The sequence below is a fragment of the Rhinoraja longicauda genome, chromosome 6 (assembly GCF_053455715.1).
Source record: "Rhinoraja longicauda isolate Sanriku21f chromosome 6, sRhiLon1.1, whole genome shotgun sequence".
Taxonomy (NCBI): domain Eukaryota; kingdom Metazoa; phylum Chordata; class Chondrichthyes; order Rajiformes; family Arhynchobatidae; genus Rhinoraja; species Rhinoraja longicauda.
In genome coordinates this window covers 55,381,476-55,395,059 of record NC_135958.1, presented here as the reverse complement: position 1 = coordinate 55,395,059, position 13,584 = coordinate 55,381,476, and the positions used below count along the sequence as shown (strand labels likewise).

The following is a 13,584-nucleotide window of genomic DNA, read 5'->3' as shown; positions in this document are numbered from 1 at the left end:
GTATAGTTTAGTTTGGAGATACGGCATGAAAACAGACCCTTTGGGCCCTGAGTCCAGGCCAACCAGTGATCACCCGTACACTAGTTCTATCATACACAATAGGGGCAATTTACGGAAGCCAATTCACCTACAAAACTGCACCATTTTGGAATGTGGGTGGAGGCCGGAGCACCCGGAGAAAACCCACGCGATCAGAGGGAGAACGTATAAACTCAAACTCCAACTGCATCCTATCTTTGTCCCGCTCCCTCCCCTGACATCAGTCTGAAGAAGGGTCTCGACACGAAACGTCAACCATTCCTTCTCTCCTGAGATGCTGCTTGACCCGCTGAGTTACTCCAGCATTTTGTGTCTACCTTCAATTTGAACCAGCATCTGCAGTTATTTGCCTAAACTCCTTTGCTTTGTCTTTTCTTTGACTGGATAGCACAACACAAAAGCTTTTCACTGTACCTTGGAACACGTGACAATAAACTAAAATATACATAAATAAATACCGAATCAAAGAAATATTAGCGGTGCAATTCCCCCTTGGTTTGTACGTGAATGCATTTGTCACATGTGACAAGTGACCTAATGCTGAGGTAATGAAGAAGGCTTTAAGAAGGTTTTGAATATACGGATTGTAGGAATAGATAGTTTTTAGAAGAGCATTATTTGAATAACTCAATTATTAACAAAATGAGTTGCACTTCACAGAGGCAGGGTGGACCAGGAGAGGGATGATCTAAACACAATGTGCTGGGGTAACTCAGTGGTTCAGGCTGCATCTCTGGAGAACGGGGTACTGATTGAGAATGATCAGCCATGATCACATTGAATGGCGGTGCTTGCTCGGAGGGCCGAATGGCCTACTCCTGCACCTATTGTCTATTGTCTATTGTCTAACATGGATAGGTGACGTTTCACACAGTGCTGGAGTAACTCAGTGGTTCAGGCAGCATCTCTGGACAACATGGATAGGTGACGTTTTGGGTCGGGACCCACCATCAGTGTGAACAAATGTCCCAACCCGAAACGTCACCTATCCATGTTCTCCAGAGGTGCTGCTTGACCCGCTGAGTTACTCCAGCACTTTGTGTCCTGTTGTGTAAAACCAGCGTCTGCAGTTCCTTGTTTCTGAGCTTCCTTGAATAACCTTCTGAGCAAGATTTCTTTATTATTATTTTTCCAGATAATTTTAACAGAGATTTACACCAATGGGTTTGAGCGCTCCTTCTCAGATGAGGAAGATTTGAACACGATTGGCGAAGGCGACAGCGTGTATGCGTTTCAGGCCCCGTATGTCCACGGACACCTCAGTGGCCCTGCTCAACATTCAGGTGTGTGGTGCAATCAAATTTGTTCAGATGTTAATGTGATTCTGCTTTTATTGTTTTATGCTTAATATAGGGTATGCTTAATAGGTGGTATGGGGAGAAGGCAGGAACGGGGTACTGATTAATATAGGGTATGCTTAATAGGTGGTATGGGGAGAAGGCAGGAACGGGGTACTGATTGAGAATGATCAGCCATGATCACATTGAATGGCGGTGCTGGCTCGAAAGGCCGAATGGCCCACTCCTGCACCTATTGTCTATTGTTTATATTCTGCTTTAATATGAACGACAGTTACGTACGGCGACACTGGGCTGATTGATGCATAATTGTTTGGCGGCAACTGTAACTGAAGTGAGGCGGTGTTTTATGCAATTTGTCCTTTACGTCAGCCCCCTTCTCCACAGACGAGGCAAACATTTTGGGGCTATGTGGCCTTTATAAGTCCATGCCTTGCATAACGCATATTATGTTCTTTTACACGTACCCACGCGCACTAAATTAAGGGTCTGAAGAAGGGTTCCAACCTGAAACATCACCCATCCTTTTTCTCCAGAGATGCTGCCTGACCCGCTGAGCTATTCCAGCACTCTGTGTCTATCTTTGGTATAAACTAGCATCTGCAGTTCCTTTCTACACAAAAAAATGATGTAATTTTTTTCCACAAATCTCTCTAATATCTGTTGACAATAGTGATATCAGAAAGTAGATTGGGAGCTCTTCACGGCTTAAGTGACATTTGATTCCAATCCTTTCATTTTAGTTTAGTTTAATGGATGACAGCACAGAAACAGGCCCTTCAGCCCATCAAGTCCGCACCGACCAGCAAATCCCGCACGATAACACTATCCCAATCTAGGGGCAACTTTTACATTTTTTATGCCAAGCCAATTAACCTACAAACCTGCACGTTTTTGGAGTGTGGGAGGAAACTGAAGTGTTCGGAGAAAACCCACGCAGGTAACGGGGAGAACGTACAAACTCCGTACAGACAGCACCCGTAGTCAGGGTGGAACATGGGTCGTAAATGCTATAAGGCAACAATTCTACTGCTGCACCACCGTGCCGCCCTAAGTATTTCAGTATTTTTACGCTGGACTCTGTGTGTATTTTGGAAGTGATCCTAAGAGAGTTTGCATTGTGCTGATGCTATATTGAGCTGTGACCAGTGACCACACATCACATTAGTGCGAATTGGCCACAAAATGTTTCGAGCAGATGCAGCACAAACACAGACCTGAGACTCCGTCTTCAGATTAACAATAATTTATACTTTAATTGGAAAATTGTTTGTCGATGTGTGAGTAAATGTATTAAATAGACAATGATAGCTCGTTAAATAAAAGGATACCAAAGTGACTTTATTGTCAATAGACACGAAGTGCTGGAGTAACTCAGCGGGTTAGGCAGCACCTCAGAAGGAAAGGAATAGGTGAAGTTTCGGGTCATCAGGAAGGCTGGCTCCGTCCTGGGGGTGCAAATAGATTCATGGAGGCGGTCTTGGAGGGGAGGATGCTCCTCAAATGGCGGAGCATCCTGGACAATACAGCTCACCTCCTCCATGACACACATGGTCAACCTGAGGAGTACTTTCAGCAACAGACTGGTTCCACCAAGATGCAGCACAGAACGCCACAGGAGATCCTCCTTCCCTGTGGCTATCAAACTGTACAACTCCTCCCCGTTCTATTGTGGGGTAGACGGACTCCCCTCCCCCCCCCCCCCACCCTTCCCAATCTTTGCACATCCCCAATCCTTTCCACTCTTCACTTTAATTTCATGTTTCATGTATTTTGTGTTTTCATGACCGTTGGCAGATCAATTTCCCTCCCGGAATAAATAAAGTTCTATCGTATCGTATCGGGTCGAGACCCTTCTTCAGGATAGCAAACCAAAACAATGAGCTATTGTTATCTGAAGTAGGGTCCAACCCGAAACATCACCTATTCATGTACTCCAAAGATGCTGCCTGACCCGCTGTGTTAGTCCAGCATTTTGTGTCTATCTTCTAAACCAGCATCTGCAGTTCCTTCCGACCTACCTTATTGTCACTTGTACCTAGGTTCAGAGAAATTCTTTGTTTTTACATACAATACACAAAGAAGTATAAAATGCTGGAGTAACTCAATGGGTCAGGCTCAATCTCTGGGGAACATGGATAGGTGACGTTTCACAGTACTGGAGCAACTCAGTGGGTCAGGCAGCATCTCTGGAGAACATGGATAGGTGACGTTTTGGATCGGGACCCTTCAGACAATGATAGCTCATTGATTTGGTTTGATATCCACAGCTGAACTGATGTGTATGTCCAAAGTCTCTATCTCGTGTGGGAATTAGTAACGTTGACCACTTAGGCAAATCATTAATAAGTGGAGAGTTTTACAGTTCATGTGTGGATTCATGCAAGCCTGGATTAGTTTATATCTTCAGTGAGATCTTTCCTGCTGTTCGTGTTCGTGAGTAAATTGTGAGATTCCTGGTAAATGTGTTAAATTTCTCTGGTCATTTTATTGCATTTCAAATGACTGCGTGGTTGGTAAAACTGAGAGCAAATGCAGGCTTTCAGTTAAACTTCAGGGTGTGTGCTTGCAGTGGTAATACCGATTGAGTGTGTACTTTAACACTGCCCATACTCACATATTGTAAGCCCGACATCTGTTTTCTTTCCTTAACAAGGCATTAATCATAGATAACAGAGTACTGAAAAGATCAAGACTGCCATTGGCAGTTTGCAAACAACAATCAAACAGTTATCAAGTCGCAATGTTGTCAACCTTACCCACAATGCATTGACTCCCTGTGGCGACCATCATTCACGGAAGGCCTCCAGAGTATCCGTGGACGCAGCGTGATCCCTCTGTAGGGACATGCGGCACGGATGTAGGCCAAGAAGTGGGGCAGGCAGTGGACTCTGGCAGAACCCTCGACTGCCTGCTGCCGGGACCCGTGAATGGCCATCTTGGCCAGGCCCAGGAGCAAACCGGCAGGGAGATCTCCCCCCCTCACCAACCAACCATACCCCACTCCGTACTGGGTGACCAAATATCAAAATTGTGGGGCTGAAATCTAGCCAAAACTTGACGAGCAGCCCCTTCAGAGCCCAACATCAGTTAGGTACCTCAGAGTAAACAAGAAGCACCATGGCTTTAAATTTGAAGGCACTGGCATTCAAAATTCATGAAGGACATACTGCTTGTCTTTGGAATTTATTCAGTCCCTCTGTTGAACAATTGGGGACGTCACTCAGGATAAACGCATGCTGTGTGGAATAAATTTGTGGATAATTATATTAGACAAGTCTGGAAATACCTTGGTATTTAAGCATTGGAAAGTATGACTAATGTAATGTGCTTTAAGATAATAAATAATTTGTTTAAGGTACATTTGTAATTTAACAAAAAAAATTGAGATGAACATAAATTATAGGAGACACTCGTTCAAATTTAGAACATAATTTCAAGGGGTGTCACCACTTGAATGGACTGCAGGTAAGAGGCCGGGAATAATTTCTGAAGCCTTTGCATGACAGGGTGCCATGGCAACGGAAGGGTCCTTTCATGCGAATGGTCAAGTCGTCGCCATCAACAATGTGGCTGCAAAAGAAAAGGGAAAGAAATTTAAATTGTGCTACAATGACCATTGGAGGTCTTAAATGCAGCAGTTTTAACTTCAGCCTTCTTTTTGCTGTGGGTTTGTCAATATTGATTTCAAACAAATTGCACGGTTTGATAAATGCTTCCAGCACCATGTGTAAATTATTATACGATGATTTACTTTGTAATTGGAAGCCTTTTAATGTCTCCACACAAATATTGCTGTTGCAAGCAGATTGGCACAATCAGAGAGTTACATAGCGAAGAGAGAGATAATCAGTTCAAGAAGACTGTTCTTTCAGAGTGATAGAATTATCCCCTGTGCCCTGCCCCTAACCCTTATCTTTGGTTCTTTTATCAATGATCTTGAAGCCATGCCTGCCTCTTATTCTTTTCAAGCATGGAAATGCTTTTGTGTGCATTTACTCTCTCTGAATCTTTTGTAATTACGATGGGCTCTTAAGACACGGGGCTGATAAAGAAGTCCCATTCAAGTAAGATGTTTACCACATAAGTGCCAGGCAGCGGTCTTTTTCAAGAGACTCTCTAACTATCTATCCTAGATGTTTAGTTTAGAGATACAGCGAGGGAACAGACCACTCGGCCCACCGAGTCCGCGCCGACCAGCGATCCCCGTGCCTTAGCACAATCCTACTCACTAGGGACAATTCACAATTTCACAGAAGCTAATTAGCCTATGCCTTTGGAGTGTGGGAGGAAACCGGAGCACCCGGAGAAAACCCACGCAGTCACGGGGAGAACATACAAACTCCTTTCAGACAGCACCCGTAGTCAGGATCGAACCAGGGTCTCTAGCACTGTCAGGCAGCAATTCTAACGCTGCGCCGCTGTGCAGCACCAATGTTCTGTGGCTTTACCAGCACCACTGTTTCCCAGAGCGTTTCCAAGAATGTTATTGCAGAGGTGTTGCAACATAAACTGCTTCAGACATTCCTTCCACTTTGATAGAAATGGGAAGCTCTGTGGCGTTTAAAATCTTGGCCCTGCTATTGATAAGTAGGTCCAATTCTGGTAAGGTAGACACAAAATGCTGGAGTAACTCAGCGGGTCAGGCAGCATCTCGGGAGAGAAGGAATGGGTGACGTTTCGGGTCGAGACCCTTCTTCAGACTTGCGACTGTGGGAGTGGGCGGATGGCTTGAATTTGTTTATTACAAAAGTAAAGGAATTCCTGAGTTTATTTATTAATTGGCAGGGTGTGATGCTGAGCATGTATTGATGGTGTGTTGTGGACAGCTGAACAGTGTGGCACGTCCCACTGGCCATGGGTTTTGATGGCTGAGTTTGAAAAACATGGGTCATTGTGCAGTGGACGATGGATTAGTGGGCATCTTTGGTGCATTGTGGTATCAGGTGACATAGCCAGCCCACCATCTGAAGTGGGTGAGGGGTAATAGTGGTGAAATAGTGTCAATGATCCAGGTTGCTGGTCACTGTGGAGACAGTAGGAAAGACATGGGGTATGCTTACAGTTATTGAGTATTAGAGTCAGGGTGTTTTCTGGGAGTTTGTTTCGGCCATATTTGCAGTATCGCCTGCAGGTCTGATCGTCCCATTTCAGGAGGGGTGTGGAGGCTTTGGAGAGGGTACAGAAGAGTGCTGCTTGGATTAGGTGGCATGAGTTACAAGGAGAGGTTGGATAGACGATGATTTTTTTTTCTCTGAAATGCCAGAGGTTCAGGGGAGATCTGTCAGAAAAATATAGAAGGGAGACATAGATAGTGTTGGCAATCAGAACCTTTTCTCAGGATGGAAATATCAAATACCAGAGGGCATAGCGTTCAGGTGAGAGTGGCAAAGTTTAAAGGAGATGTTTAGTTTTGTTTATTAGTTTAGAGATACAGCGCGGAAACAGGCCCTTTCGGCCCACCGGGTCTGCGCCGACCAGCGATCCCCGCAAATTAACACACAAGGAACAATTTTTACATTTACCAAGCCAATTGACCTACAAATCTGTACATCTTTGGAGTGTGGGAAGAAACCGGAGATAACCCACGCAGGTCAGGGGGAGAACGTCCAAACTCCATATAGACAGCACCCTTAGTCGGGATCGAACCCGGGTCTCTGGCTCTGCATTCGCTGTCATGCGTCAACTCTACCCTGTGATGTGAGGGGCGTTTTTTTAAACTCAGAGTGGTGGGTTACCTGGACCGCACTGCCAGGGGCTGTGGTGGAGGTAGGTAGGTATAATAGGGGCATTAAATAGGCTTTTAGATAGGCACATTGAATATGCTGGGACTAGAGGGATATGGATTACGTGCTGGAAGATGAGATTCGTTTATCTTGGCGTCATGTCTGGAATTGACATTGTGGGCCAAAGGCCCTGATGTTGTGTGATACCTTTCTCTGCTCCATGTTCTATGAAAGCTCCTGTATATTCTGGCTGTGCAAGGCTTCTTTGGCTGGTCGTCCCATGGCCTTCTCATTACCAACCGAACATGACAATCAGAGCACCACTCCCAGGATTACTTTACAATAACTATAGTTAAGTGGCGTGCCTTTGTTTCAGGTTGATGATGCTGCAAGTATAAGGGTCAACCATTCCATTACTAATAATGGGGCAAGAAGACCATTTATCTTTAGTTTAGTTTAGTTTCGAGATACAGCGTGGAAACTTTGTTCCATGCTGACCAGCGATCCCTGCCCACTAACACCATCCGACACACCAGGGGCAATTTACAATTTTACCGCGCCAATTAGCCTGCAACCCTGAACGTCTTTGGAGTGTGGGAGGAAACCGGAGGTCCCAGAGGAAACCCACACAGGTCATGGGGAGAACGTACAATCTCCGTGCAGACATCACCCAAAGTCAGGATGACACCCAGATTTCTGGTGCTGTAAGGCAGCAACTCTACCATGGCACCACCATGCCATCTCTCCTGATATAAATGACTCCTTTTGCACTGTCTGGGATTCCTGAGAACTACACACAAATACATCTGGTATGTTGCTGTTCATTTTATACTGCTGTAATAGGTCTGTGCCTCTGGTGAAATGGCTGATTCCAGGAGGCTACATCGAGCATTACTCTGCAGATTTTGCAAGGTTTAAATGATGTGTTGACAGTGTGTTTGGTTCTGCCCACTATTCTACTTGAAGGGCTAGTGTCGATGAGCACTCCATTCCCAAGAATGGCCTTCAAGGGCGTTCTCGGAACAGAGTCGCTCTTTTGCATTAGAGAAGAAAAGATTGCAGGAATATGGAGTGGCCAATTATACATGAAGGCAATCCATTTCACTCTGAGACTAGGTTCAAAGAAAAAATCACATCTGTGAAGTCGAACCACAAAAAATTGCAGAACAAATGATACGCCACATGGGTAGTTCAAAATTTAAATATTAATGGGAAGATTTTGACTGAAAGTATTTGAAATTCTGATCACTTTTATTTTATTTGGCTACTTTGCTCAGGCAGATTTTTTTCCCCCTCTTTGGGCAATCAACACAAGGAATTTAAACTTATCCCAAATGATATAGGTACATGGTTAACTGTCACTGACTGCAAACAATATCACATAGATTACACACAATTTATCTTCCCTTGTTGAAAATGAAACCATATAGAGGGAATAGACCAAGTGGACCCTTTGGGCCCAAACCTCTCCTGCATTGGTGCAGCACCCACTCCTCCCCCCCCCATCCCCTCCCCCTCCCTTACCCCTCCCCCTCCCCCTCCCCTTCCCCTCCCCCTTCCCCTCCCCTCCCCTCCCCTCCCCTTCCCCTCCCCCTCCCCTACTCCTCCCCCTCCCTTACTCCTCCCCTCCCCTCACCCTCCTCCCCTCCCCTACCCCTCCCCCTCTCCCCTTCCCCCCTTCACCCTCCCCTCCCACTCTCCCCCTCCCTTCCTCCCCCCTCCTCCCCTCACAGCCCCCTTCTTCCCCTCCCCCTTCCCCTCCACCCATCCCCTCCCCCCCCACTTCACCCCCCTCAACCCCCTAATCCTCCCTCTCCCTCCCTCCCTCCACCCCCTCCCTCCCTCCCCCCTCCTTCCCTAGGAGAGATTTAAACTTTAAAATGTGAATAACTTTAAAAATATAACCGATTTCAATAAAACTTCTTCCATTAGCACCAAAGGGACAACGGTAAGGTGGGCCTAAAATTGTTGCACTTGATGTGCAAACCATTGTTGTGTACCATTTTGGCTGTAGTTCAGGAACAAACAAACAAACGATAGATTTAGAATATAGATATAGCGTCATTGCTTTCTAGGTTTGATTTTCAGGCATTCAGGGTGGCGCAGCGGTAGGGCTGCTGCGTTATAGCGCCAGAGACCTGGGTTTGAATCTGAATTCAGGTGCTGTCTATATGGAGTTTGTACGTTCTCCCCATGACCTCGTGGGTTTTCCCTGGGTGCACCGGTTTCCTCCCACACTCCAAAGACGTACAGGTTTGGAGGTTGATTGGCTTTGGTAAAAATTGTAAATTGTCCCGAGTGTGTGGGATAGTGCAAGTAAGTATGTAGGATAGTGCTAGCGTATGGGGTGATCGCTGGTCGGCATGGACTTGGTGGGCCAAAGCACCTGCTTCCACGCTGTATTTCTAATGTAAAGTAAACTATACGAAAGATACAGGGACATGGTAAGATGTCATTGACTGCAAACAAAATTACATAGATCACAGATCAGCTAACATCCCTTGTGAAAATGAAAGCAGATAAAGGGAATATATCCTCATTGCTTACGAGGATTGATTTTCAGGCATACCTTATCTGTTCTGGAGAACATCATTCCTGGCTGTTAAAATCTGTCTTGGCTCTCTCATAGCCCTAGTTGCTTTGGTTTCCCCTCTGGCTTAAAATTGTGTTGATTCCTGAGACTTTTTGACAAGTAAATGTGTGTGTTGGGTTGTTTTTCTTTAGCTACCAGCGAATTTGCAGCAGATGCTGAAAAATACGAAGCAACCTAAACAGATGTTTATTGTCTACATTATCCTGCAGCTTGCGATCGATTGTAGCGCAGGAATACTACGTTAGAAACAAGAATTGGATGTAACACAGGAGATGAATTAGTGAACATTATTTATGTTACGCAGGATGAATTGGTTAATAAAGTGTTTTCGACCGGGAACTAGAGGACCACTTGAAAATTACTTTGGAAATTGACAAGCCAGGGGCTTGTCAGGGGAAGGGGAAAAAAAACGCTGTCGTGGATTTAAACAGTATAGTGGAAAAACTGTTTTCATGTAACCTCCCCACAGTAATCTGACACCATAGTCTTTTAAGAATACAGTTGCTATTTTAATTGTGGGTGTCCATTGAAATTCACCTGCAATTGATCGTATTGACATAGCAGCTGGATTTAAGACAAATTATTCCAATAAATTGATACCAATCTTGCCCATCTTGCTCTATGCAATACAATACAATACAATATATCTTTATTGTCATTGTACAGGGGTACAACGAGATTGGGAATGCGCCTCCCATACGATGCAATAATTTAATTAGCTAGTCAGTATTAATTTAAACAACCCAATGAAACAAATGAGAACAGTTTTAAAACAGAATAAAGTGCAAGTAGATCTGTGCCGGTTCACTGTGCGATGTGACCATCCGGCTCAGCAGGACCGGTTCATAGCAGCTATGGCCCTGGGGATGAAGCTGTTCCTGAGTCTGGAGGTGCAGTCGTAGAAGGCCTTGTATGGTCTGCCCGATGGTAGAAGTTCGAACAGACTGTTGCAGGGGTGTGAAGAGTCTTTGTGGATGCTGGTGGCTTTTCTGAGGCATCGTGTGTTGTAGATGCCCTCCAAGGCTGGTAGCTGTGTACCGATAGTCGTCTGAGCTCTATGGACTACCCGCTGAAGAGCTTTCCTCTCTGCCTCCGTGCAGCTGAGATACCACACAGGGATGCCATGTGTTAGGATGCTCTCTATGGTGCAGCGGTAGAAGGTCGTCAGCAGCTGTTGGGGTAGACCAGACATTTTCAGTGTTCTTAGGTAGGACAGTCGTTGCTGTGCCTTCTTGACCAGCGCAGCAGTGTTATTGGACCATGTTAGGTCCTCCGAAATGTGAGTGCCCAGAAACTTGAAGCTGGACACTCTCTCCACACTGTCCCCGTTGATAAAGATCGGGGCATATTCCCCATTGTGTGACCTACGGTTTAGCTTACAGATAATATTGGGTTAAAAATATATCCTAGGTTTGCCCTTGACAACACATTTTATGTTGGCCATTTTTCCATATCGGAAGTGCTTTATATGTGTTTCGATTAGAACTTCTGTTCTTCAAATTCTTCACGTTCTGACATATACATTTTATTTCCTTTCTGAAATAAATCACTGAATGGAATTCTAGCTTTTAGCTAATTAAGGGAATTAAAGTATTTTTGAAAGAAGTCTCTTGTAGCTGACAATTTGATAGATGAATATGAGATATGTGGAATCCAGTGCATAATGTTGAAAGTTGCTTTGCCCTCTCAGGGGTGTGGTAGAGCATTCAGAATTTTGCTTTTCCACCCAAGGTTGATGAAAAGATGTGGATGTATAGATTTCCCTGCACAAATGGACCGAATACATGCTTATAGTGAGCACAGGGTGCCCTTGATGTAACTACAGGGGTTGGAACTGAGGGCCAATTAACCAACAAACCTGCATGTCCTTGGGCCGTGGGGGGGAAACTAGAGCACCACGGAGGAAGGAAGCCCACATGGTCACGGGCAGAACATGCAAACTCCACATAGGCAGCACCCGAGGTTAAGGATCGAATCTGGGTCTCCAGCCCTGTGCGGCAGCAGCTCCACCTGCTGCTCCTCCGTGCTGCCCTTTTAAAAAATATATATTTATTCGTCTAGAAATGGCCAGAATGACACTAGGCCTGTACTTGCAGAAGTTTGGAAGGATGAGGGGGGGACCTCATTGAAACTTACCGAATTGTGAAAGGCCTGGATAGAGTGGATGTGGAGAGGGTGTTTCCACTGGTGGGAGAGTCTACGACCAGAGCCCCATGGCCTCAGACTAAGAGAAAGTACCTTTAGAAAAGAGATGAAGAGGAATTCCTTTAGTTAATCAGTGGAATTCATTGCCACAAAAGGCTGTAGAGGCCAAGTCAATGGATTTTTTTTAAGGAGGAGATTGATAGATTCTTGATTAATAAAAGTATCATGGGTTCTGGGGAGAAGGCAGGAGAATGGGGTTGAGATGGAAAGAAGAACAGCCATGATTGAATGGCAGGGTAGACTTGATGGGCTGAATGGCCTAATTCTGCAACTATAAATTATGAACTCGTGAACCTATGAAAAATGCAGTGTATCGGTGAAATACTGCAAAATTCATTCCCTCCCACAGCGTCTCTGTCTCTACCCTGTCAAAATCCTTTCAGATTGTAACAATGAAATTCATTTATATTAGTGTTTTACTTTGAAGGAGGAGAAGCATTTTTAATGTGCCCTTGGCAATGTGTAGTTACAGATAAAAGGAAACTAAAACGCAGAAATACTGCCAGAGAACCTAGCCATGTTCAATCCTTTTCGGCTCCTGCAAGATATTTTAGTGTACAAACTTGATGCCTTGTCACAGAGGTGGGAGGGAGGGGGCTGTGAAGCAGTAACAGTACCGAGCAGGGTCCACCACCATGACAGAACCAGCAATCACTGACAGTGAAGGTCACACCTCACACCAGTGTATGCTGCAATAATTTGCAGGTGTACAAGCAAGACACCAGCCTCGCAAAAATAAAAGTTAAATGCCACACTATATTGCACGCAATTGAAATGTATAAACACGCACATTGCACTTCCAATTCCAGCTTTGATATTTTTTATGTCTTCCCTCCTAATGTACTGGACATGCCTTTGAATGTGTTTGGTACAGTTGATCCCTTGAAATATTTTGTTTACTCCTTGAGCTACGGGAATCAGGAGATTTATGTCGTGACGCAAATTGGCCCCATCTGCTTGGCTCGGAACAATGCCTTGTCACCGAAATGGCTTCAGAAGCGTCTCTCAATATGAATCCAACTCTATAAATCAGATTCTGTCAACAGACACTGTGCTGCTTTAAACAAATAGGCAAGCTGTGAGTGACCCAAATGTTTAAATTCTGCCTTTGAGAAGACATCAGTGTGTCAGAGGAAAGATGTTGTCAAGCTGGAAAGAGTGCAGAGAAGATTTACGTGGATGTTGCCAGGTTTCGAGGGCCTGAGCTACAGTGTAGGGGGAGGTTGAGCAGGCTCGGACTCTATTCCTTGGAGCAAAGGAGGATGAGGAATAGATCGTGTAAATGCAGAGAGACTTTTGCCCTGGGTTGGGGAATTGAGAACCAGTGGACGTAGGTTTAAGGTGGGGGGGAAAACATTTATTGGAAACCTGAGGGTTCCTGAGGGAACTTTTTTTACACAAAGTGTGGTGAGTGTATGGAACGTGCTTCCAGAGGAGTTAGTTGAGACAGGTACTAGCGCTGCGTTTAAGAAATATTTAGACCCAGGTACATGGATAGGATATGTTCAGAGGGATATGGGCCAAACGCAGGCTGGTGGGACTAGCGTAGATGTGGCATGTTGGTCATCGTGGGCAAGTTGGGCTGAAGAGCCTGTTTCCACACTGTATGGCTCCAAGTTTTCAGCTGCATTCTGCCTCATATGATGCTTGGATATGGAAGAGGAAGAGAATATGATCTGATGTGGATGTTTTCTTTAAGAAAAATGGTGCTGTTCAATCACCT

At 45.0% G+C, this 13,584-nt stretch overlaps 1 protein-coding gene across 1 annotated transcript in view; it reads left to right on the top strand.

Annotated features, from left to right (window-relative positions):
- The window catches only part of LOC144594474 (ubiquitin carboxyl-terminal hydrolase 43-like), a 391,904-nt gene that overhangs the window by 227,070 nt on the left and 151,250 nt on the right, over positions 1 to 13,584 (top strand). Inside the window, exon 6 of the mRNA XM_078400997.1 lies at positions 1,175 to 1,322. Coding sequence (XP_078257123.1) covers positions 1,175 to 1,322 — 148 coding nt within the window. The remainder of the gene's footprint in view (positions 1 to 1,174; positions 1,323 to 13,584) is intronic.